The sequence below is a fragment of the Salmo salar genome, chromosome ssa09 (genome assembly GCF_905237065.1).
Source record: "Salmo salar chromosome ssa09, Ssal_v3.1, whole genome shotgun sequence".
Taxonomy (NCBI): Eukaryota; Metazoa; Chordata; class Actinopteri; order Salmoniformes; family Salmonidae; genus Salmo; species Salmo salar.
Genome location: NC_059450.1, coordinates 12,270,397 through 12,297,141, shown reverse-complemented (window position 1 = coordinate 12,297,141; position 26,745 = coordinate 12,270,397). Strand labels below are relative to the sequence as shown.

Genomic DNA, 26,745 nt, shown 5'->3' with positions numbered 1-26,745 from the left:
CTTCAGCGTGATAATGCACAGCCCCATGTCGCAAGGATCTGTACATAATTCCTGGAAGCTGAAAATGTCCCAGTTCCTCCATGGCCTGCATAGTCACCAGACATGTCACCCATTGAGCATGTGTGGGATGCTCTGGATCGACAGCATGTTCCAGTTCCCGTCAATATCCAGCAACTTCGCACAGCCATTGAAAAGGAGTGTGACAACACTCCACAGGCCACAATCAACAGCCTGAACAACTTAACGTGAAGGAGATGTGTCACGCTGCATGAGGCAAATGGTGGTCACACCAGATACTGACTGGTTTTCTGATCCACGCACCTACTTTTTATTTCATATCTGTATTCCCAGTCATGTGAAATCCATAGATGAGGGCCTAATGAATTTATTTCAATTGACTGATTTCCTTATGAAGTAACTCAGTAAAATCTTAGAAATTGTTGCATTTACATTTTTTGTTCAGTATAATTTAGCTTCCTGGTTTCAGTCACCCTGTCAGAAAGGAAACCCGGGGGAACATGGCATAGTACCTGTTCAGTGAGGCCCAGGGGCAGTTTGAGCAGCTCCTTCATGAGACCCAGATCCTGACAGGTCTCGTAGAGGAACCGTAACAACACCTCCTCGTTCAGACGGTTGGAGTGCTGCCTCAGCAAGGCCCACGCCTCCACCAGACACCTACACACATGGAGGGGAGGAGGAGAGATCACACACACGTTTATGTTATCCAAACTCACAACGCAGTCACTGTTGGCAAGGATGCCAGGAAACACACCCCCACCTGTTGTGTAGCAACACGGAGAGACAGAGTTGGGCCTGAGCAGTGGAGGAGAGAGGGGGCTTCATGACGTGGAGGTAGCGTAGGGCGACTCCGTGTTGCCCCTGGCACATTAGAGCCTGCAGGACGCGGTCGTGCTGCCAGCCCCACAGGGTCGGGGAGGTGGCCGGGTGCAGCAGAAGCTCCAGGGAGTTCTGGAAGGGTCAAAGGGAGGACTGTTTTAGCACGACCAACTAATCAGTCTAGGAAATATAACAATATATGCATTAAGACTACCTGCCCTTTCCATGACATAATACTGACCAGGTGAAAGACACGATTCCTTATTTATCTCCCTTATTAAATCCGCTTCAAAATCAGACTAGATGAAGGGGAGGAGACAGGTTAAAGAAGGATTTTTAACTTCACTAGGGTAGGGGGCAGCATTTGGAATTTTGGATGAAAAGCGTTCCCAAATTAAACTGCCTGCTACTCGGGCCCAGAAGGTAGGATATCCATATTATTAGTAGATTTGGATAGAAACCACTCTGAAGTTCCTAAAACTGTTTGAATTATGTCTGTGTGTATAACAGAACTCATATGGCAGGCAAAAACCTGAGAAAAATCCAACCAGGAAGTGTGGAAATCTGAGGTTTGTAGTTTTTCAAGTGATTGCCTATACAGTATACAGTGACTTAGGGTTCATTTTGCACTTCCTAAGGCTTCCACTAGATGTCAGTCTTTAGAACGCTGTTTCATGCTTCTACTGTGAATGGGGCGAAAATAAGAGGTCTAGGAATCAGATGACTGAGAAAATGACATGAGCTCAGTGGCGCGCACTCCCGTGAGAGTTAGCCGTGTTCCTTTTCTTTTTTGAAGACATTGGAATCGTCCGGTTGGAATATTATGGAAGATTTATGTTAAACATTCTAAAGATTGATGCTATACATCGTTTGACATTTCTACAAACGTAAATCTAACTTTTTGACTTTTTGTCATGACATTTTGCGCGCGCTTCCTGCATTTGGAGTAGTGGACTGAACGCGAGAACAAAAAGGAGGTATTTGGACAAATGATGGACTTTATCGAACAAAACAAACATTTGTAGACCTGGGAGTGCATTCTGATGAAGATCTCCAAAGGTTAGTGAATATTTATAATGCCATTTCTGATTTTAGTTGACTCCAAAATGCCGGGTATCTGTATTGCTTGTTGTTGTTGTCTGATCGCTGTACTCAGATTATTGCAAAGTGTGCTTTCGCCGTAAAACTTTTGAAATCTGACAGCGGTTGCATTAAGGAGAAGTTTCTTTAATTCTTTGAATAACAGTTTTTTATTTTATCAACGTTTATGATGAGTATTTCTGTAAATCGATGTGCTCATTCACCGGAAGTTTTTTGAGGCAAAACATTTCTGAACATTACACACCAATGTAAAATGGGGTTTTTGGATATAAATATGAACATTATCGAGCAAAACATACATGTATTGTGTAACATGAAGTCCTATGAGTGCCATCTGATGAAGATCAAAGGTTAGTGCTTAATTTTAGCTGTATTTCTGGTTTTTGTGACGCCTCTCCTTGCTTGGAAAATGGCTGTGTGGTTTTTCTTGTTTAGGCACTGCCCTAACAATCTAATGCAATGCTTTCGCCATAAAGCCTTTTTGAAATCGGACACTGGTTAGATTAATGAGAAGTTTATCTTTAAAATGGTGTATAATAGTTGTATGTTTGAGAAATCTGAATTATGAGATATGTTGTTTTGAATTTGGCGCCCTGCTATTTCACTGGCTGTTGGCGAGTGTCCCGCGGGTGGGACGCTAGCGTCCCACATACCCTAGTGAGGTTAAGCCTTGAGAGATGGATTGTGTATGTGTGCCATTCAGAGGATGAATGGGCAAGACAGAAGACGGGTAAGTAGGTGCCAGGCACACCGATTTGTTTTAAGTCCTGCAACGCTGCTGGGTTTTTCACGCTCAACAGTTTCTCCGTGTGTATCAAGAATGGTCCACCACCCAAAGGACATCCAGCAAACTTGACAACTGTGGGAGGCATTGGAGTCAATATAAGCCAGCATCCCTGTGGAACGCTTTCGACATCTTGTCCCGACGAATTAAGGCTGTTCTGAGGGTGAAAAAGGGAGGGAGGAGGGTCCAACTCAATATTCAGAAGGTGTTCCTAATGTTTGGTTTACTCTGTGTACATGACAAATTCCACATGGGAGTGTATGACAATGCTCATTAATTGTTGTGTGTGTGTGTGTGTGTGTACCTGGTGGTCGTGGTGGTCCAGCAGCCAGAGGCCCTGCACCAGCTTGACCAGGCCGATGGGGATTGCGAAGGCATTGGGGAAGGACTCCACAGACGCCCCGCTCTTGTTAGAGAAGTACATCACATCCAGCAGCAGGTAGATCACCTGGGGGAGGGGTTAAGGCTCAAACACACAGAATGGAGGGGTGTTGTGTCTCACTATTTGGTGTGTGTGCGTGCGTGCATGTGTGGTGATTCTACCACCTGGACATTCTAGGTGCTAGAATGTGGGTTAGGAGTGTAAGGACTGGACAAATCAAACCAACACCCGGATATGAATATGTGGTCAAATAAGATGGACGGTGGGAAACAGAGTAGATCAGGATACGATGGCGTGCTTAGCAGTTTCATCAATGTTTTCCAGGAGATAAATATCAAGCAGGCCCTGTGGACGGCAGAGAGAAGATGAACATCAACAAAACCTGCGTTTGTTTTAGCTTTGGTCACATTTCCACATCGGAATGTAAATTCCATGGCATCAGTCAAAGCGTCGGCTCAAGGTGGGATTGTGATAATTTTTGGGCTGTGAGTGAGTGAGAATGTGTAGGTACCAAATGCTTACGTGTAGCGTAGGGGGCGGATACTGTCCCGTCCCACCCTCATCTCGTTTCCACAGGTCAACCAAACGAGCCCCGCATTGGGCGACCAAGCCGTCAATCATCAGGCAATCTGCACACCACTTCCCCCTGAGCAGACGCAGGTGGTTAATTCGGAAGAGCTTTCCAGAACAGTCTAATTCGCAGCATTGCTTAGAACACAAAGACTGTTCACACTAATATCACAGACAGAATCATCTTCATATCCAATATTACTGTACATAACAAAATAACTGAAGTTAAACTTTTCCAGTCTTGGGTCGAGGTGTTTTACTGTTACTTCTGAACCAGCTCTTTGCAGGTAAACGGCCTGATGTGAACAGCACTCACTTGGCCAGTTGCTGCAGCTCCTCTCTGCGGACGGTGTAGTAGTTCTGGATAACTGAGTAGCTGTAGAACGGCCTGGAAATCTGCACAGCGTCCTCATCTGGATGGGGGGGGGGGGCAATTACCACTTACCAGTGGACATCTCTAGGGCTGCATCTGAAACGGTGCCCTTTAACCTATGAAGGCCACTACTTTTGGTGTACATGATGAAAGTGGTCTGAAGACTAGTCTCCAAAAAGGGTTCCCTGGAATATGGTCTGACCTCAACACGACAGATGTTTGAATTGCTACAGCACACGGTCTTACCGGAGCCCTCAGGCAGGAGACCGGTCCGACAGAACCATAGGACCACCCGTGCGTACTGGGAGATGAGGCTGGACACCAGGTTCTTATTGAGGAGTCCCAGCAAACCTGTACACAGAAAATCCCTATGATGCCCAACTCTGACACCTCATGACGTGTGAATGTGTTGAGGAGTGGAGGAGTGGAGGCCACCGACACATGCACTTGTGTGCCCCAGTCTCTCCCTCTCGAAATGTTGCTGCTCCGCTTGGTCAACGGCCAGCGCGTCAACGCACCCGCCCAGCTTCCCATTGAATTTCATTTGCCCCCTACAACAGTGCCCCTCGGGCTTTACCTCTCTGAGTGAGTTCCTGTGCCTCGCTCAGCAGACAGTGGAAGATGGTGCTCAGGTTCCCCAGTAGTCTCTGGCTGTGCTGCAGCAGCTGGAGGGTCTGGGGGTCCGTGAAGTTAGACGAGCTGTCAAACAGGGGAGCACCTGGGCAGAGACACGCAGTTAGGAAAGACGGAAGTCAGAAAACACATCCCAAATCTGCTGCGCCAAGAAAAGATTGGAAATCCATAAATGCTTCTAGAATCTTTTTATTTTTTTTAATATCTAAAAACACAGCCACAAGCTGCTACAGTTACCAAGCAAATACGCAGCTGAGAGTTAAATAATCTAATGTAAACCAGTTCCACAAGAGCTGTGTTGACAACCAGTGTCATACTGATCACTGTAGCAGGGAAAGAAAAAGAAAAAAACTCACATATGCCATCCAGCTCTTCCTTGGTGTGAACCACCTTGTCCCAGGCCCACTCCAGAATGTAGCGTAGGTTCACCGCAGAGCCTGGTTGCTCTGTTAAGGCCAAAAATGTTACTTTAGAGAAATCCAATCTAGGGGTACATCTCAATAACCTAAACTAAATAACCCTCATCTACATCTGCACAGATGTGAGTGAACTGGGCTTGGCGAGCAAATTCTGGGCCGGCTTCCACCTGTCCCGTGTCTACCGATCAGTGTATATGTAGTAGAGGAGATGAGGAAAGGAGGCCACCGTGCAGTAATGAGACGCAGCCAGGGTTGATTTAACTAACAGTGTGTCGGTGTGTGTTGTGGTGTCTCACCTTCAGCGGTCCACTGTTTGATACAGCCAGTGATCAGACCCAGGGAGCTGGTCTCTACCGCCGTGGACAAGATGGCGTCCAACTGCTCCTCCTGAGCAGAGAGAGGGAGAGAGTTTGGCCCATTTGCAAAACGACCTTCACCGCAGAGCTTTTCCATGACCTCGTAATGCATCCACGCGGAATTACATAGTTCCTAAACTTTTAGACGCTAGAAAGTTGGTCGAGCAAACAGGAGCGACCTGTGAAAAGAGGCGGTGTCTATACCTGAGAGAGGCTGGAGGGCTGCACGTCGGCCAGGCGAGAGGAGAGCAGGCCGGACATCAGGCAGCGGGAGTAGCCGTTTGAGATGACGTCACTGGAGCAGGAAGCAGCCTTCTTCAGGAAGCTCAGAGTCTGAGACAGGAATCACATTAACTGTCTTTTGCTAAGATGAAATGATACTGTACGGACGAGGATGACGATAGGATGTGTAGCCAATTTGTCGTGACACGCGATAAACATCCATTGTACCTGACAACTAGGGTTAACGCACCTCTTTCTGATAGCCAGAGCAAGTTAGGTGCACGAGGCCAGTGTTGAGCAAACAGGTTGCATCTGTGCCAAGGGAAAAAAACGAATTAGCAAGTTAAAGACATTTACAAAACTGATCTCAAATGGCTCCAAAGACCTACATGCATTTCCAATTACTCAGTGCAACAAATGTCTCTGAACATAGTCCTCTTCTTAACTGAAGCCTTATCCTTCATAAAACATTTTACTGTAAGGGTGTTTATTAAAGCAGGGGTCGGCAACAAGCGGTCCAAAACCTTCCAACGAGTGATTTATTTTGCCCTCCAGATTAAGAAATCTGTTCACAAGAATTCCCACAATATAAAAATGTAATCAGGGTATGAAATATATTTTTTTTTAAAGCAATCTCTTTTTGGGTTTAGTTTTAGTCAATTTGCAGTGTTCACATTATTATAATTATGTTCCGTGCCCCCCCCGACGATCCGCTCCAACAAAATCAGCCCTGAATCTAGTTGCCGACCCCTGGTCTAAAGGCTCTTGCAGCGTGTGGGTATTTATGTGTGTGTGTGTAACTTGCCGAAGTTGTATGTGGTGGGTTTGAAGAACTGTTCTGGTGGGGGGCAGGTGTAGGGCAGGCCACGGCTCAAGCTGCGCTCGTGCACCAGGATGTCCAGCAGGGGACAGGGCGACGTCATCTCCACCACATTGTCCAAAGACCACACGGCAAGGTAGGGACAGCTGCGCAGAGACTCCCCCGTTCTGACACACACAAAATAAACCATTGCTGATTTGCAAATAACTTCACATTGACACCGAACGTAGACTTGTTTGTAAAAATCTAATCTACAATATATGTGAAAATACATGCAGAAACATAAGAGTGAGAGAACTAATAACTAATCTGATTCATAAACGCCTGGCATTATGGGCAATTGGGCACAACACGAAATTTGAGGCGGCAACCGTGGTCACGTTTACATGTGGACTGTTGATGGGATATTTAGATGGAAGAATGCTACCTTAGAGAGTCGGGCATCTGTGCGTGGTACCAACGGTTTATGTCAAAGACGCCGATGTAGGTGGAGGGGTTGCCCTGTCCATAGGTCTTCACCTGCCAGCTGAAGATGGACACGCTGGTGTCTGGAGATGCAACTAACGAGGAGAGAAGGAAGCCTTAGGACCAGCAGAGACCACAATGAAAAAGCAAAAACCACATTCATCCTTTTTCCCCTTAGGGTCAGATTAATTTGTGCACACCGTACACCGTGTTCCGCAACGGACAAGCTCAGGTCTCCGTTTGAGCCCGTTTGGTGTCTAGTAAGTTAATACCACCCAGGTAGGTTACTGAGAAAGAGTATTCTCTGGTAAATAAGATACCAATCTAATCCTAAACAGAAAGAGATGGGGTACCTTCATTCATACTTTCGTCTCGGTCTGGGTGGTGTCGGAACTTCTCAATGGTCTGGCAGCTGAGCAGGCGGGTGTTGGTGGCCTGAGCCCTCCGGGGGAAGGCGGTGCTGCTCAGCTCCTGACTGTACCGCTCCTCACAGTACTCCAGACCCTAGGAGGGAGGGAGGGAGAGGTAACGACGGGACGTTTAAAAGGTCTCAAAGCAGTGAAAGCACTACATTTTAATATGTCCAAGTAAGAAAGAAGTATGGTTGTGATTGGGAATAACAGGTGACTAAATTAAATCTTTAGGACTGAGAAACTTGGAAACCGTCAAGCTTTTGGGCTTTAAAAGCATGTTAGCAGTCCAAATACTTGACCCAAAGCATTCGGTTGACAGCCCACACTGAGTCTTTCCCAAACAAAGGGGGCATTGAACAGAAGTTGAACCCAGCACGATCCGCAGCTGGACGCGGGAATAGCTCCTTATTTCATTTAGAAAGAATAAGATCCTTGAGGTGAACAATTCAGTAACCATTGGGGGCTCGAAAGAGACCAGAACAGATGGGCCATTTACTAATTACACAGAATAGATGAAGACAATAAGGCTGTGTTTACACAGGCAGCCCAATTCTGATCGTTTCCCTGTAATTGGGCAAAATAACACTTGGGCTGCTTGAATAAACTCAGCCTAAGAACGCAGCTAAGTAAAAACCTAGAAGACGGTTGATATTACAGTTACCTCATAGAATATCTTCCCTGAGGCCAGACACTTCCTCTCACTGAAGGCCAGCTGGAGCAGGTGGAGGCTGACCCCGTCCCCCTCACTAGAGAGAAACAAAATGAAAATATTAATAAAACAATTACTGTAATTTCCCCAAATCTGAAACTCTTATTCACGGTTTCAAAGACCTCGGTTGAGAATAGACGACCCGTCCTGTTGGGGGAGGATGTAGAGTGCTGTGGGTTGGCAGCGCACTACATTGCTGCCTGCCATAAAATAAGGGACAGTGTCTGACAGACCAAACAATCTGTCCTCTATGCCATTGTTATTTTGACCCTTGATTATTGCCGTTACTATTGTCCCGTTGGCAATATTGATGATTATTAATATTATAATGATGTTAATATTGTAAATTAGTACGCTTTGGCAATATGTACACTACTGTTCAAAAGTTTGAGGTCACTTGGAAATGTCCTTGTTTTTGAAAGAGAACCACATTTTTTGGTGCATTAAAATAACAACATTGATCAGAAATACAGTGTAGACATTGTTAATGTTGTAAAATATGATTGTTGCTGGAAACAGCAGATTGTTTTCTGGAATATCTACATAGTGGGCCTCAGATAATGGTCCTCTGTACGCCTATGTAGATATTCCATTAAAATATCAGCCGTTCCCAGCTGAAATAGTCACTTACAACATTAACAATGTATTTCTGATCAATTTGATGTTATTTTAAAATGGACCATTTTTTAAATTTTATTTCATAAACAAGGACATTTCTAAGTGACCCCAACCTTTTGAACGGTAGTGTACATTTTCTGTAATGCCAATAAAGCAAATTGAGAGAGAGAGGGTGTATTAAAAGGCAGCAAATACACCAAGTCATGTATTTGCAAGAGGTGGTTAATACTGCATGGGTATTCATGCAAAAATAAAGGCAAATCCTGATTTGAACAGTGTGATGTGACCGCCGACCACGACTGCACTTACCGGACCGAGGCTACATTTGCATACAAGCTGTGAAATGTGGAGCTTCCACCATACTGCTTCAACTGATCTAGTCCTCTCAGACATGTGAACACCAAAGGGGTATGGAGCTTAGGGGAAGGGGCTGGGAACCCACTTTTCTTTTTAGTTCACCTTTATTTAACCAGGTAGGCCAGTTGAGAACAAGTTCTCATTTACAACTGTGACCTGGCCAAGATAAAGCAAAGCAGTGCGACACACAGAGTTACACATGGGATAAACAAATGTACAGTCAATAACACAATAGGAAAAAATCTATTTACAGTGTGCGCAAATGAGGTAAGATTAGGGAGGTAAGGCAATAAATAGGCCGTAGTGGCGAAGTAATTACAAATTAGCAATTAACACTGGAGGGATAGATGTGCAGAAGATGAATGTGCAAGTCGAGATGCTGGGGTGCAAAGGAGCAAAAACAAATAACATGGGGATGAGGTAGTTGGATGGGCTATTTACAGATGGGCTGTCTACAGGTGCAATGATCGGTAAGCTGCTCTGACAGCTGATGGTTAAAGTTAGTGAGGGAGATAAGTCTCCAGCTTAAGTGATTTTTGCAATTCGTTCCAGTCATTGGCAGCAGAGAACTGGAAGGAAAGGCGGCCAAAGGAGGAATTGGCTTTGGGGGTGACCAGTGAAATATACCTGCTGGAGCACGTGCTATAAGTGGGTGCTGCTATGGTGACCAGTGAGCTGAGAAGTCTTTGCTAGGTAAAGCCCCGCCTTATAGATGACCTGGAGCCAGTGGGTTTGGTGACAAATATGAAGCGAGGGCCAGCCAACGAGAGCATACAGGTCACAGTGGTGGGTAGTATATGGGGCTTTGGTGACAAAACGGATGGCACTGTTATACTGCATTCAATTTGCTGAGTAGAATGTTGGAGGCTATTTTGTAAATTACATCGCCGAAGTCAAGGATCGGTAGGATAGTACCCTCGTAAAACGTACGTTTGGCAGCATAAGTGAAGGATGCTTTGTTGCGAAATAGGAAGCCGATTCTAGATTTAATTTAGGATTGGAGATGCTTAATGTGAGTCTGGAAGGAGAGTTTACAGTCTAACCAGACACCTAGGTATTTGTAGTTGTCCACATATTCTAAGTCAGAAATGTCCAGAGTAGTGATGCTGGACGGGCGGGCAGCGATCGGTTGAAGAGCATGCATTTAGTTTTATTTGCATTTAAGAGCAGTTGGAGGCCACGGAAGGAGAATTGTATGGCATTGAAGCTCGTCTGGAGGTTAGTTAACAAGGTGTCCAAAGAAGTGCCAGAAGTATACAGAATGGTGTCGTCTGCGTAGAGGTGGATCAGAGAATCACCAGCAGCAAGAGCGACATCATTGATGTATACAGAGAAAAGAGTCGGCCTGAGAATTGAACCCTGTGGCACCCCCATAGAGACTGCCAGAGGTCCAGACAACAGGCCCTCCGATTTGACACACTGAACTCTGAGAAGTAGTTGGTGAACTAGGCGAGGCAGTCATTTGAGAAACCAAGGCTGTTGAGTCTGCCAATAAGAATGTGGTGATTGACAGAGTCGAAAGCCTTGGCCAGGTTGATGAATAGGGCTGCACTGTATTGTCTTTTGTCGATGGCGGTTATGATATCGTTTAGGACCTTGAGCGTGGCTGAGGGAACCAGCTCGGAAACCAGATTGCATAGCGGAGAAGGTACGGTGGGATTTGAAATGGTCGGTGATCTGTTTGTTAACTTGGCTTTCGAAGACTTTAGAAAGGCAGGGCAGGATGGATATAGGTCTGTAACAGTTTGGGTCTAGAGTGTCTCCCCCTTTGAAGAGGGGGATGACCGCGGCAGCTTTCCAATCTTTGGGGATCTCAGACGATACGAAAAAGGTTGAACAGGCTAGTAATAACTGTTCCACCAGTTCCATTGTGCCGGGCAAGTGAAAACAAGCACACCTCAAACGTTTTTTGAAATACACATTGCACGCAGATCTGGTGTGTGCAGTAGACACTACGACCCCTTCCAAGAGGCCTCAAGCTTTGCGGCCCAGGCAGGCAGGCAGGCAGGCAGACCGGCAGGTGGAGAGGGAAGGAGAACTTACTGGTCCTGGGCAGACTGGACAGCCCACAGGTAGCAGCAGTTACGGGGGTCGTTCTCTGGCTCCTGGAAGGTGAAGGCGTACACTGGCACCCTTCCGCCCTCCAGCTGGGAGTGATACCTGGGGGAGAACACAGCAGAGGCCATCAGACCAACCCACACAGCTACGTCTGTGGCTTTCCCATCGCGTCGTCACTGGGTCGTCAACTCACTCCTTCTTGAGCGTCTTCATGTTCCAGAGTTGCAGGTATCCATCGGAGAAGCCCACGGCCAGCTGATTGGTGCGGGGGATGTACTGCAGGGCCGTGGCCCCTGTGCCCGTGGGGCTGCTCAGCTGCAGACAGAGGTGTCTCCCCTGGCGCGTCTCCTGCTCGCGCAGCCGGGGGATCTCAGCCGGGGACTTAGTCACTACCTCCAGGTCTGGAGAGGATGGAGGTCAGAGATGGAAAACAATGAAGACACATTGAACACTCTCACACAATCTTCAGGAGGGACTGCTGTTTAGGCTATGTAAAGTGAAGCACACACACACTTAAACACGCAAAGGCTGACCTGAGGCCTCTAGCTCGCTCTGGCTGCAGGACAGGTCATCCAGACACAGGTCCACCAGGAGGACGTGTCCCAGGTCCGTGACCACAGCTGCCACGCCAAAGAACCAGCGCAGGCTTTGGTGGAGGTGCTGTGTGCTGGCACTGGCCCCGCCATAACTCACCAGGGGCTCGATGGCCGTGATCTGCCAATCAACACATTAGCAGTTAGTCAGTCGACGTCACAATCAATCAAATAAACCGGTTGATGAAAGTGAAATTAGTGGAGGGTGAGAGAGAAAATGAAAGAGAGCGGCAGGAAGATAAGAGCACTCACCCTGCCCGGTACGACCACGGCCTTGACCACTCGGGAGATGCCCAGGTCGTAGAGACACAGCATGCTACCCTGGGCCTCCTCCAGGCACACCAGCAGCCCCGTCCTCTTCAGCCAGGAGAAGTCCCTGGCCACCAGCACACCTGGGGGGTGCTCCCCCTCGCCACTAAAGCAGTAGGCGGACAGACGCTCGCCCGTCACCGCATGGACCACCTCCAGCTGGGGCCCACATGCCAGCCAGGCCAGCCCGCTGCGACCTGCGCCCAGGGAGAGGGGGGCACGTCAGTGAGGTTGGGAGGAAGCAGACAGGCAGGGCCTACTGGTTGACAGTTTATTGTAGAACCCCTCCATTTATAACATGATACTGCATGCTTGGTTTCATTTGTATGATATGAAGACTGAAGAATGCAGGAATGCAAAAGGAGATGGCTAAAGCGTAGACAGGAAACCCAAACTTCTTTTTGGTTGTTGTGAAGTTTGGGAATTAAGGGTGCCGACGGTACAGGCCTAATTCGTGACTATGCCATACTTCCATCCTCTCCAGCATGGTCAGATGGTGAACGATGTCCGCCGTGCAGACACACGTCGACTTACCGACGGTGAACTTCCCACGCAGCACAGAGTCCAGGGTGATCTCATCCTCCCCCAGAGCGTCTACAGTCACCCTCGGGAAACACAGCAGGCTGCTGGTGACCTGGGCTGCCAGGTCACGCATGTTCACTCACTGCACACAAAACATGACAGTGTTACGTACAAACAAACAAATCATGAAACATTGCATTACTTCTGCAATTCTTTAGAGAGCACTTTGTTTCGTCCAAACTTTGTGGATGTGGCACATACGGGCGTCAAAACCGACAGGGTTCTCGTTGCTTTCTACAGTAGCACCACGCTCCAAGGTTTAGCAACTAAACTCAAATCAGACAATGAGAGAGTGAAAACTGATTCTCTGTAAGCCTACACCAGGTTTTATCTTTGGGGCTATTGGAGGGGACTCGATGGAGGGGGGACAAGAGAGGTCTTTCAGCAGAGTTATGGTTCCCAGTTGTCAATGGTTCGGGCTCTGGGCCTGCTGGAGTAACAGCTGCAGCCAGCACTGGTGTCTGTGCACATGTCCTTGTCTTGGTGCTGAGTAACATGTTGACAGATGTGAATCTAGTAGCCCATCGCCATCCAGTATCATGTACAAGTTTGAGCTTTGAGGCTGATTCAAACGCTCCTACATGGCATGTTGCTCTGTGTTAACTTTTCACCATGGATAACCGTTTACCCACTTCATTCCCCATGATAGAAAATGTTATCTTGGGGACCTATGGTAGAGAGCATTGTATAGATAGATGTACATTCAAGGGTAACTATTCAACAATTGTCAGAGAGCAAGCACAGCTTTCTGTGCCACTGTAGTGCAAAGTTTGACCAAAATCTATTCAAGTATGAGTCTGGCCTAGAGCAAAACAGTGTCGAAACTTTTCACCAAAGAATTACTTGACTAGCCTCGGAATTTCATAACATGCCATGTGTCATGCAAAGGTCAAGGCACCATTGCAAATAGCACTAGGCTTCGGCGGTATACCGTATACAGGGGTATTTGGAAATAGCCACAGGATGGTTTTACAATACCTACATATTTATATTTGTAGCTGCTTTAAGTAAATACCTTTAGTCAACTTGTGCAATGTTAGGAGATGAAGCAGATTGCGTTCTTCATTTCACCTGTCACATTATTTAACATTATGGAGCTTACGTAGTTCCCCAGAACAGTCGAGCCAGTCACGTGTTTGTTTGTAAATACCACAACAGGAGAAAGAGGGAGCAGGTGAGTCCAGCTGTGTATTGACAGGGGAAGCGTTTTACATTGAAAGTCAAGTGTTTTTGTTGCTTTAATAGAGTGATCAGGGACGTACAACTATAGCGATCCTTGACAGAAAATACAGTAGCGCAACACATTTGGCAGAAAACAGCTTAAATTTTCATCAGATGGCAACACTGTTTGGCTGGCAACCACAAATGAGCTTAAAATGAAAAAGCAGTCTTGATGCAGAAAACAATGCACGGCCATCATATTTCTAATGTTTATTATAGAACGAATGTAACCAGCGGCATTTCCTGATGTATAGCTTCAAGTTCATCTGGTATTTTACCGGAGAAAAGTAGGTATGGCTACACAAAGTACTGGAGAATAGTAGCTACACAGCAGTCAGAGCGCTGTCTTTTGATAGATGACAATTCACGAACGGGCATCCTGAGTGGAGAAGAGCAACTAAAGCACAAAATGTGTTTGATGCTGAGAAGGGTTGCACATTTTGGGGAATATTCAGTGGAAAGGGAATACTGGGTGATCCTTAGCGTCTCCCAAAAACGTTTTGAACATACATGTGTAAAATGATAGTTTCTAGACTAAAGCTTTGGTTGTCTTCCTCTCAGGCTTCCATGTCTTCTCCCTGGACCTCCTCAATGTCCACCTCTTGAACATCAGACTCTGAGGCCTCATCTTCACGGTCCCTTTCCAACCTTGCTGAGGATGGCTCATAGGCTCAAAAAGCCTCAAATTTTCCCGGATGGCCACCAATTTTTCAACCCTTGTATTGGTCAGCCTGTTGCGTGCTTTGGTGTGCGTGTTCCTAAACAAGGACCAGTTGCGCTCTAAGGCAGCTGATGTTGGTGGGATTTGAAGGATGATGGAGGCAACAGGGAAGGAGCCTCAGACCCACTAAGTCCCTTCCACCAGGTGGCTGATGAGATATGTTGGCAAGACTGCCATATTGCATCTCCATCCCAAAGCCCTTGCTTGGAAGTGTACTTCGCCAGACTGCCAATAACCCCTCATCCAGGCCAAGGTGGCGAGACACGGTAGTGATGACACCATAGGCCTTGTTGATCTCTGCACCAGACAGGATGCTCTTGCCAGCGTACTTGGGATCCAACATGTACGCTGCGGTGTGTATGGGCTTCAGGCTGTTTGATGTATTTCAGAACTGCAGTTTCCTCTGCTTGGAGCAACAGTGAAGTGGGCAGGGCAGAAGTCTGAATATCAGACAGGATGGCATTGTCTCCCTCAATCCGTGCAATGGCTACTGCTATAGGTTTCAGGAGTTTCAGGCTGCTTACCACAGTCTCCCAAAATACATCATCCAGGAGGATCCTCTTGATGGGGCTGTCCATAACAGCAGACTCTGATATGGCCATTTCTTGGAGAGACTCCTTCCCCTCCAGGAGACTCAAACAAGATGACAACACCACCCCAATGGGTGTTGCTGGGAAGCTTCAATGTGGTGGTCTTATTCTTCTCACTTTGCTTGGTGAGGTAGATTGATGCTATAACTTGATGACCCGTCACATACCTAACCGTTTCCTTGGCTCTCTTGTAGAGTGTATCCATTGTTTTCAGTGCCATGATGTCATCGAGGAGCAGATTGAATGCATGAGCAGCACAGCCAATGGGCGTGATGTGAGGGCAGGACTTCTCTACTTTAGACCAAGCAGCCTTCATGTTCACAGCATTGTCTGTCACCAATGCAAATACCTTCTGTGGTCCATGGTCATCAATGACCGCCTTCAGCTCATCTGCAATGTAGAGACCGGTGTGTCTGTTGTCCCTTGTGTCTGTGCTCTTGTAGAATACTGGTTGAGGGGTGGAGATGATGTAGTTAATTATTCCTTGCCCACAAACATTCGAACACCCATCAGAGATGATTGCAATACAGTCTGCTTTCTCTATGATTTGCTTAACCTTCACTTGAACTCTGTTGAACTCTGCATCCAGCAAATGAGTAGATAAAGTATGTCTGGTTGGAGGGGTGTATGCTGGGCGAAGAACATTCAGAAATCTCTTCCAATAGACATTGCCTGTGAGCATCAGAGGTGAACCAGCTGCATACACAGCTCGAGCAAGACATTCATCAGCATTTCTCTATGTTCCTCCATTGAGTCAAAAAAACTTTGATTCCAGGAGGACCATGAGCTGTTGCTATCGATAAGGTGTTCGATTCATCATTTTCACCTCGAATTAGAAGTAGAGGGACTTTTGTCAGAGGTTGCTTGTTGTGAGTGCTGAGGGAACTTTATGCACTTGGCCAGATGATTCTGCATCTAAGTTGGATTCTTCACATATGATTTGGCACAGTATTTGCAAATGTACAGAGCTTTTCCTTCTACATTAGCTGCAGTGAAATGTCTTCACACATCAGATAGTGCCCGTGGCATTTTCCTGTAAAGATGAGGGGGGGGGAAAAAGTTTTAAAAAGTTATACAATTCCATGTAGAGACAAATAGTTAAGCAGTTAGATTAAACAACTCCTTTGTAAGATAAGTGTTCAAATGAAACATGTATGGAAACAGGTGAATTAACACTCAGTTAACAGGCTCAAGCAAGCTAAAACCCACATGGTTCCAAAAACTAACTAGCATAAATTGTTAACAAGTAAATAATTATTTAAACACTTTGCTGTTGGCTACCACTTACTAGTTAACAAAAAAATCATGTTGGTCATATAAAACATATTCACCCCACCCAGTATTGTAATCAAAACTTACCAGAAAGCATGTAGTCCTTGGCTCAGACAGTGTAGTAGTGTGGGCTCAATAGCATCTCATTAGTGTGCAAGATCTTGAGAATCAGCTGTACATGTGATGGAAGAATGCACTGTGCATGCAGAGGGTTGCAATTCCATTGAATTGGGGATAGTTTAACCAAAATATTCCACAAGACCTATAATTGCCTTGTGTATCCCACAGAAAAAAGGTTCACTGTTATAAGCTTAACTTTTTTGATGAATTTAAGCAACATTTCCAAAATATCCGGGCTTAAACTTCACATGGAAAATTTCCGGAAATTTACCGGGAAGTTTCCGACCCTTTGCAACCCTAATGCTGAGCAGAAATTACAATAAGAAGCATTTTAGATCTGCGCTTACAAAACGCACCAAGATATGTTATGCGTTGTATCTTTTTTTCCTGCGTAAAAAAACTAAGAATTCTGCGTTACTTTAACGTGCTAGGTATCTACGTAAGTGGATGAATTAATAAGGTCATATTGAGTTAGATTTAGAGCTGACCACAATTAGTTGACTGGTTAATTGTTAGGAGTAGCAAATACAATACTTACACAGTGCATTCAGAAGGTATTCAGACCCCTTGACTTTTGGTGTGTAGATTTTTTATCAGATTTATAAATAAATATAAAAATACATATATAAAACACTTACATAAGTATTCAGACCCTTTACTCAGTACTAGAGGTCGACCGATTATGATTTGAACGCCGATACCGATTATTGGAGGACCCAATTTTTTAAAATGTATTTATTTTAAATGACAATTACAACAATACTGAATGAACACTTATTTTAACTTAATATAATACATCAATAAAATCAATTTATCCTCAAATAAATAATGAAACATGTTTAAATAATGCAAAAACAAAGTGTTGGAGAAGAAAGTAAAAGTGCAATATGTGCCATGTAAGAAAGCTAACGTTTAAGTTCCTTGCTCAGAACATGAGAACATATGAAAGCTGGTGGTTCCTTTTAACATGATTCTTCAATATTCCCAGGTAAGAAGTTTTAGGTTGTAGTTATTATAGGAATTATAGGACTATTTGATGTTCTTATAGGCACTTTAGTATTGCCAGTGTAACAGTATAGCTTCCATCCCTCTCCTCACCCCTACCTGGGCTTGAACCAGGAACACGTCGACAACAGCTACCCTCGAAGCATCGTTACCAATCGCTCCACAAAAGCCGCGGCCCTTGCAGAGCAAGGGGAACAACTACTCCAAGTCTCAGAGCGAGTGACATCACCGATTGAAACGCTATTAGCGCGCACCCCACATAACTAACCAGCCTAATCTCGGGAGTTGATAGGCTTGAAGTCATAAACAGCTCAATGCTTGAAGCACAGCAAAGAGCTGCTGGCAAACGCACGAAAGAGCTGTTTGAATGAATGCTTACGAGCCTGCTGCTGCCTACCATCGCTCAGTCAGACTGCTCAAATATCAAATCATAGACTTAATAACACACAGAAAAACAAGCCTTTGGTCATTAATATGGTCGAATCCGGAAACTATCATTTCGAAAACAAAACGTTTATTATTTCAGTGAAATACGGAACCGTTCCGTATTTTATCTAACGGGTGGCATCCCTAAGTCTAAATATTGCTGTTACATTGTACAACCTTCAATTTAACGCCATAATTATGTACAATTCTGGCAAATTAATTATGGTCATTGTTAGGAATAAATGGACTTCACATAGTTGGCAACGAGCCAGGCGGCCCAAACTGCTGCATATACCCTGACTGCTTGCACGGAACGCAAGAGAAGTGACACAATTTCCCTAATTATAAGAAATTCATGGTAGCAGGCAATATTAACTAAATATGCAGGTTTAAAAATATATACCTGTGTATTGATTTTAAAGAAAGGCATTGATGTTTATGGTTAGGTGCAACGACAGTGCTAAATCATCACCCATTTGGTGAAGTAGGCTGTGATTCGATGAGAAATTAACAGGCACCGCATTGATTATATGCAACGCAGGACACGCTCGAAAACTAGTAATATCAACCATGTGTAGTTAAGTAGTGATTTAACTAGTGATTATGTTAAGATTGATTGTTTGTAAGATAAGTTTAATGCTAGCTAGCAACTTACCTTGGCTTCTTGCTGCCCTCGCGTAACAGGTAGTCAGTCAGTCTGCTACGCAGGCTCCTCGTGGAGTGCAATGTAAGGCAGGTGGTTGGAGCGTTGGACTAGTAACCAGAAGGTTGCAAAAACGAATCCCCGAGCTGACAAGGTAAAAATCTGTAGTTCTGCCCCTGAACAAGGCAGTTAACTTCTTATGGCTGGGTGGCAGTATTGAGTTGCTTGGATAGGCCAAGACTTGAAAAACTACAAACCTCAGATTTCCCACTTCCTGGTTGGATTTTTTCCCTCTGGTTTTTGCCTGCCATATGAGTTCTGTTATACTCACAGACATCATTCAAACAGTTTTAGAAACTTCAGTGTGTTCTATCCAAATCTACTAATAATATGCATATCTTAGCTTCTGGGCCTGAGTAGCAGGCTGTTTACTCTGGGCACCTTCATCCGGACGTCAAAATACTGCCCCCTACCCAAGAGGTTAACTGACTTGCCTAGTTAAAAGGTGTAAAAAAATATATATATAAAAAAAAGATACAAATTGATGTCAAAATACCGATTTCCGATTGTTATGAAAACTTGAAATCAGCCCTAAGTAATCGGCCATTCCGATTAATCGGTCGACCTCTACTCAGTACTTTGTTGAAGCACCCTTGGCAGGGATTACAGCCCGAGTGTTCTTGGGTATGAAGCATGGCACACCTGTATTTGGGGAGTTTCGCCCATTCTTCTCTGCAGATCCTCTTAAGCGCTGTCAGGTTGGATGGCCAGCTATTTTCAGGTCTCGCCAGAGATGTTAGATTGAGTTCAAGTCCAGGCTGTGGCTTGGCCACTCAAGGACATTCGGAGACTTGTCCTAAAGCCACTCCTATGTTGTCTTGGCTGTGGGCTTAGGGTTGTTGTCCTGTTGGAAGGTGAACCTTCACCCCAGTATGAGGTCATGAGTGCTCTGGAGCAGGTTTTCATCAAGGATCTCCATACTTTGCTCTGTTCATCATTTCCTCAATTCTGACCAAACTCCCAATTCCTGCCAATGAAAAACATCCCCACAGCATGATGCTGCCACCACGCTTCACCATGGGGATGGTGCCAAGTTTCCTCCAGCGTGACACTTGGCATTCAGGCCAAAGATCTCAATGTTGGCTTCCTCAGACCAGATAATCTTGTTTCTCATGGTCTGAGAGTCCTTTAGGTGCCTTTTGGCAAACTCCAAGCGGGCTGTCCTGTGCCTTTTACTTATGAGTGGCTTCAGTCTGGCTACTCTACCATAAAGGCCTGAAAATTTTAGCAGCCTTAATTAAGCATTCTAGTACAGTTAAATTGTTAACACACATGGACGCAGCGGTCTAAGGCACTGCATCTCAGTGCAAGAGGCATCACTACAGTCCCTGGTTCGCATCCAGGCTGTATCACATCCGGCCGTGATTGGGAGTCCCATAGAGCGGCGCACAATTGGCCCAGCATCATCTGGGGTAGGTCGACATTGTAAATAAGAATTTGTTCTTAACCGACTTGCCCAGTTAAATAAAGGTTAAACACACCAAAACATTGTTGGCATTTACGCATGTCCCTATTACCAGTAAAACAATTAAAACCTATTCCCTTCACTTACTTGCTGTGCTGTTTCGTTGTTCATTTGTTCGGTCGTTTCATTCTCAACCAGGATTTCATCATGAATGTCAAGCAGTGAATTTTCAGCCGTCTTCCTCGGTGCGCACTGTCACTGTGTCCGTTTCCATCTTGTCCAGCTGTGTATGTAACATTTCACGTAAACCCGGTTTCTTGTCTGCATCGAAGTTGCGGTCCTTGTACATTTCATCGAGCATGGTGGCGACACAGTAAAAGAGAATACCACCAAATCGCTTGTTCACAGCCTGTGTCGCCACTTTTGTTGAGCAGGAGTTTCAATGCCATGACAGAGGGTATCACGTCTGCTGCAGGCGCAGTTGATGAGCTTATTTCTCGAGTTAGTTGTTCAAATGGAGCTAGCTAGTGTGTTCATGTTTCCAAGTTTCAAACATGTTCTCAAATGCCATTGAATTGGCAGCAGCGGTGTGACAACCAGCACATTCATGAGCATGAAATACGACTTTCCTCAGTACGAAATCCTCAACGACCCACTGTGCTGTCAGACTCCGCATGCTCATGTGGCTGATATCGCTGGTCCAAATGTCAGTCATGAAGCTAATAGCAGTGACGCTATTACTGTGCAACTCCGGTAGGGCAATATCTGAAAAATAGCGCACTTGGTAACATTAGTGCGTACCGGTGCTCGACCAACATCACCCCCGACAGAGAACGGTTGATTGTCAAGGGCAATGAATTCCATTATCTTGGCGTTAAAGGATTTCGCCTTTGCGTTGTCTCGCTGATATTTTCTTACTCTTTCAAACGACTGCTCGACTTGACTGCTCGATCCACTCAGCAGACATTGTGCGCTAGGTTAGGAATGCTGTGTTGCACGTGTAGCGCTTAATTTAACGTGGCATCATTACATAGGTATGCACATCAGCTTTGACATCGGTTTTGCACATCGGCGTTAAACTAGACATCGGGCCGATGTCGGCATGTTCAGCTAATATCGTCCGATTCCGATATCTTCACCGATATATCATGCATCCCTAGTCTTGGTGGTTCCAAACTTCTTCCATTTAAGAATTATGGAGGCCACTGTGCTTTTGGGGACCTCCAATGGTGCAGAAATGTTTTGGTACCCTTCCCCAGATCTGTGCCTCAACACAATCCTGTCTCGGAGCTCTACGGACAATTCATTCGACCTCGTGGCTTGGTTTTTGCTCTGACATGCACGGTCATGTGATATTTTGGTTAAAAGACTCAAGTCACAAAATGTAATTAAACGATATACCACAACTTCTTAGTTGTAATACATTTATTTTGTTGGTCTTCCTGTGATATCGGGTGCTGTAGGTGTCCTGGAGGGCAGACAGTGTGCCCCCGGTGACGCGTTGGACAGACCACACCACCCTCTGGAGAGCCCTGCAATTTCGGGAAGTGCAATTGCCGTACCAGGCGGTGATACAGCCGACAGGATGCTCTCAATTGTGCATCTGTAAAGGTTTGTGAGGGTTTTAGGGACCAAGCCAAATTTCTTCAGCCTCCTGAGGTTGAAGAGACGCTGTTGTGCATTCTTCACCACACTGTCTGTGTGGGTGGACCATTTCAGATCGTCAGTGATGTGTACGCCGAAGAACGTGAAGCTTTTCACCTTCTCCACTGCGGTCCAGTCTATATTGATAGGGCGTCCTCTCTCTGCTGTTTCCTGAAGTCCACAATTAGCTTCTTTGTTTTGTTGATGTTGAGGGAGAGGTTATTTTCCTGGCACCACTCCGCCAGAGCCCTCACCTCCTTCCTGTAGGCTGTCTCGTCATTGTTGGTAGTCAGGCCTACAACTGTTGTGTCATCTGCAAACTTGATGATTGAGTTGGAGGCGTGCATTGCCACGCAGTCATGGGTGAACAGGGAGTAGAGGAGGCTGAGAACACACCCTTGTGGGGCCCCAGTGTTAAGGATCAGCGAAGTGGAGGCATTGTTTCCCACCTTCACCACCTGGGGGTGGCCCGTCAGAAAGTCCAGGACCCAGTTGCACAGGGCGGGGTTCAGACTCAGGGCCCCGAGCTTAATGATGAGCTTGGAGGGTACTATGGTGTTGAAGGCTGAGCTATAGTCGATGAACAGCATTCTTACGTAGGTATTCCTCTTGTCCAGGGATAGGGCAGTGTGATGGCGATTGCATCGTCTGTGGATATATTGGGGCAGTATGCAAATTGAAGTGGGTCTAGGGTGGCAGGTAAGGCAGAGGTGACATGATCCTTAATTTAACTAGGGTAGGGGGCAGCATTTGGAATTTTGGATGAAAAGCGTGCCCAAATTAAACTGCCTGCTACTCAGGCCCAGAAGCTAGGATATGCATATAATTGGTAGATTTGGATAGAAAACTAAAGTTTCCAAAACTGTTAAAATAATGTCTGTGAGTATAACAGAACTGATATGGCAGGCGAAAACCTGAGGAAAATCCATCTAGAAAGTACTATTATTTTGAAAGGCTGTTTTTCCATTGAAAGCCTATCCACCATACAAAGACTTAAGACCCAGTTCACGATCTCTATGGCTTCTTCTACATGTGGCCAGTCTTTAGGCATTGTTTCAGGCTTTTACTCTGAAAAATTAGGGAGATACAGCACTTTCAATGAGTGGACAGTGGAAATTTCCAGACATGAGTCAAGCGCATGATCGGGAGCGCACCTTTCTTGTTTCTCCTTTTCTATTGACGAAGCTTTGGTCCGGTTGAAATATTGATTATTTATAACAAAAACAACCTGAGGGTTGATTTTAAACATTGTTTGACATGTTTCTACGAACTTTTATTGTACTTTTTAAACTTTTTGTCTGGATGTTGAGAGCACGCTTTGTGCCTTTGGATTACTGAACTAAACGCACCAACAAAACTGAGGTTTTTGGACATAAAGAGGGACATTATCGAACATTTATTGTGTAACATGGAGTCCTGGGAGTGCCACCAGATGAAGATCAAAGGTTAGTGAATCATTTAATCGCCATTTCTGAGTCCTCTCCTTGGCTGGAAAATGTCTGTATGGTTTCTTGTGGCTAGGCGCTGTCCTAACATAATCGCATGGTGTGCTTTAGCCGTAAAGCCTTTTTTAAAATCGGACACTGTGGTTGGATTAACAAGAAGTTTATCTTTAAAATGGTGTATAATACTTGTATGTTTGAGGAATATTTATTATGGGATTTCTGTTTGAATTTGGCGCCCTGCAATTTCACTGGCTGTTGTCGAGGTGGGACGCTAGCGTCCCAATGATACCAGAGAGGTTAACTAGCCTCTCAAAGCATTTCATGATGACAGAAGTGAGTGCTACGTGGCGATAGCCATTTTGTTCAGATACCTTGGCTTTCTTGGGTACAAGAACAATGGTGGACATCTTGAAGCAAGTGGGGAAAGCACACTGGGAGATGGAGAGATTGAATATGTCCGTAAACACACCAGCCAGCTGGTTTTGCGCATGCGCTGAGCACGCGGCTAGGGATGCCGGCAGCCTTGCGAGGGTTAACACGTTTAAACGTCTTACTCACGTCGGTCACGGAGAACAAGAGCCAACAGTCCTTGGAAGCGGGCCGCATCGGTGGCACGGTGCTATCCTCAAAGCGTGCAAAGGTGTTTAACTTGTCCTGGAGCAAGACTGTTTGTGACATGGCTGGTTTTCCCCTTTGTAATCCGTGATTGTCTGTAGACCCTGCCACTTTGCTCGCTTTGAGGACAATACAGTGCCACCAACACGGCCCGCTACCAAAACCTGCGGGCTCTCCTTCACCGCAGCCAACGTGAGTAAAACATTTAAACGTGTTAACCCTCGCAAGGCTGCCGGCACATACGGCATCCCCAGCCGCGTCCTCAGAGTATGCGCAGACCAGCTGGCTGGTGTGTTTACGGCCATATTCAATCAATCCCTATCACAGTCTGCAGTTCCCAAACGCTTCAAGAGGGCCACCATTGTTCTTGTTTCCAAGAAAGCTAAGGTAACTGAGCACTCACTTCCATCATCATGAAGTGCTTTGAGAGACTAGCCAAGGATCATATCACCTCCACCCTACCTGACACGCTAGAGCACTCCAATTTGCTTACCGCCCCAATAGGTCCACAGACGACGCAATCGCACTGCCCTAACCCATCTGGACAAGAGGAATACCTATGTAAGAATGCTGTTCATCGACTACAGCTCAGCATTTAACACCATAGTACCCTCCAAACTCGTCATTAAGCTCGAGACCCTGGGTCTCGACTCCGTCCTGTGCAACTGGGTCCTGGACTTTGACGCGATGCCCCCAGGTGGTAAGGGTAGGAAACAACATCTCCACCCCGCTGATCCTCAACACTGGAGCCCCACAAGGGTGCGTTCTCAGCCCTCTCCTGTACTCCCTGTTCACCCATGACTGCGTGGCCATGCACGCCACCAACTCAATCATCAAGTTTGCAGACGACACTACAGTGGTAGGCTTGATTACCAACAACGACGAGACGGCCTACTGGGAGGAGGTGAGGGCCCTCGGAGTGTGGTGTCAGGAAAATAACCTCACACTCAACGTCAACAAAGGAGATGATCGTGGACTTCAGGAAACAGTAGAGGGAGCACCCCCATATCCATATCAACGGGACAGTAGTGGAGAAGGTGGAAAGTTTTAAGTTCCTCGGCGTACACATCACGGACAAACTGAAATGGTCCACCCACACAGACAGCGTGGTGAAGAAGGAGCAACAGCGCCTCTTCAACCTCAGGAGGCTGAAGAAATGTGACTTGTCACCTAAACACTCAAACTTTTACAGATGCACAATTGAGAGCATCCTGTCGGGCTGTATCACCGCCTTTAAGGCAACTGCTTTTTATATAATGTTTACATACCCTACATTACTCATCCCATATGTATATACTGTACTCTATACCATCTACTGCATTTTGCCTATGCCGTTCGGCCATCGCTCATCCATATATTTATATGTACATATTCTTATTAATTCCTTTACACTTGTGTAAAAGGTAGTTGTGAAATTGTTAGACTACTTGTTAGATATTACTGCATGGTCGGAACTAGAAGCACACGCATTTCGCTACACTCACATTAACATCTGCTAACCATGTGTATGTGAAATTTGATTTGATACGTCTTGTTTGTGCCGTTGAACTACACTGTTTGTATTCAACCATATTCCCAGTCACCTTGCCATGGTTAAATGCGGTCGTTCGCACCTTCAGTTTTGCAAATGTTGCCATCTTTTCACGGTTTCCAATTTGGGTAAATTTATCCAGATGATGCTGCGTCACATTTAGCGCAAGAACACTATCGGTGTGGTCGAGGCATGAAACACAATACTTCAAGGCTAAAGCAGCGTTACATTGGAAATTAATGTACTTCTGGTGTACTGAAATGCAATAATCGGTATGATCGAGGCGTTCCCAAACGGAGGCGTGACAACGACATATTTTGGAGGTATGGCAACGCGAGACTACCAAAGCACGTTAGTTGCAGCACATCTAAACTAAAACAGTGTTGTTCAGGTAAATTGTTTGTTTGGTGGAAAATCTGGGGGGGGGGGTTATTATCTAACTAAATTGTACACCACACTAACTTGGTCACTGATGACACTTTCTATATGTGTTACGTTGACGTTATGATTGTGAGGCGGGTGAATCAAAACCTCGCATGAGGTAGCATTATGCTAACATTAGCCGCCCAACTAACCATCTAACGTTTGCTACCTAACTGAAATAGCTAGCTAACGTTGGGTACAAGCCGATTTAGCTAAATGTACTGCTCACTTGTGCTTGACAGCTAATCCGCCCATTATTCCAACTGGCAGGGTACTTAGAATGCAAAACCTGTTCTAGTTGGCTACCTACCGGTAACTGTACAACAACCGTAACTAGCAAGACGTTAACGTTACCTGTCTGATGTTGTCGACGTACGAAAATGCGGTAATGTCTTCTCGGTTGCGACTCTTCGGCCCTGTCATAATAAGACGAATTTCTTCCGAATCCCTTTTGTTTTTGAAGACAAATGTCGATAACCCACAAATATTATAGTATGAAGGACCGTGTCTTTAACAAGTCTTCTGAACTAGACTAGCTAGCTACAGAACTGTCTTCTAGCTAGAGTTCAACGCGGGCGCCATTTCCATGAAAAGCTAGCTACTGCGCAGCATTGTGAAACTTGCGACATTGAGGTCACGTGATCACGCGTGATTTTTTTTTCAAAATTAAAGTCCCTGATCAATGTTACTTGGATGTTAACAGGACGTTTTTATGATTTAAAACCACCAAATTACTTTTAAATTACTAAACATACATTAACATCAATTGAAAATATAAACAAGATATTATAGAAATCAATTTAAAAAGATCGATTTGCTGTTTGATTTTGCATACTATAATGATAATGAGTTGTTTTGTTATAGTCCCCTGTACAAAACAGCAACAACAACACAATACTAACACTGTTGCTGGAAGTATTAGTGGTTTTTAACCCGTAACAGAACAGGATTTAAATCACAATTATCAGAAGCTCTACTAATAAGATCATACCATTGAGATTGACTGCATTAAATACTTTTTAG

At 45.4% G+C, this 26,745-nt stretch overlaps 1 protein-coding gene across 1 annotated transcript in view; it reads right to left on the bottom strand.

Annotated features, from left to right (window-relative positions):
- The window catches only part of LOC106610733 (protein ELYS), a 42,118-nt gene extending 15,776 nt beyond the window's left edge, over window positions 1–26,342 (bottom strand). The window contains exons 1-22 of the mRNA XM_014210254.2: window positions 26,077–26,342; window positions 12,554–12,683; window positions 11,963–12,216; window positions 11,651–11,831; window positions 11,311–11,518; window positions 11,103–11,219; window positions 8,037–8,121; window positions 7,316–7,466; window positions 6,925–7,057; window positions 6,483–6,664; window positions 5,928–5,989; window positions 5,660–5,788; window positions 5,396–5,486; window positions 5,037–5,126; window positions 4,625–4,765; window positions 4,294–4,398; window positions 3,991–4,087; window positions 3,627–3,750; window positions 3,393–3,449; window positions 3,027–3,170; window positions 779–969; window positions 531–675 (exon numbers count right to left, since the gene is read on the bottom strand). Coding sequence (XP_014065729.2) covers window positions 531–675; window positions 779–969; window positions 3,027–3,170; window positions 3,393–3,449; window positions 3,627–3,750; window positions 3,991–4,087; window positions 4,294–4,398; window positions 4,625–4,765; window positions 5,037–5,126; window positions 5,396–5,486; window positions 5,660–5,788; window positions 5,928–5,989; window positions 6,483–6,664; window positions 6,925–7,057; window positions 7,316–7,466; window positions 8,037–8,121; window positions 11,103–11,219; window positions 11,311–11,518; window positions 11,651–11,831; window positions 11,963–12,216; window positions 12,554–12,674 — 2,808 coding nt within the window. The 5' untranslated portion in view covers window positions 12,675–12,683; window positions 26,077–26,342. The remainder of the gene's footprint in view (window positions 1–530; window positions 676–778; window positions 970–3,026; window positions 3,171–3,392; window positions 3,450–3,626; window positions 3,751–3,990; window positions 4,088–4,293; window positions 4,399–4,624; window positions 4,766–5,036; window positions 5,127–5,395; window positions 5,487–5,659; window positions 5,789–5,927; window positions 5,990–6,482; window positions 6,665–6,924; window positions 7,058–7,315; window positions 7,467–8,036; window positions 8,122–11,102; window positions 11,220–11,310; window positions 11,519–11,650; window positions 11,832–11,962; window positions 12,217–12,553; window positions 12,684–26,076) is intronic.
- Between the last annotated feature and the right edge of the window lie 403 nt (window positions 26,343–26,745).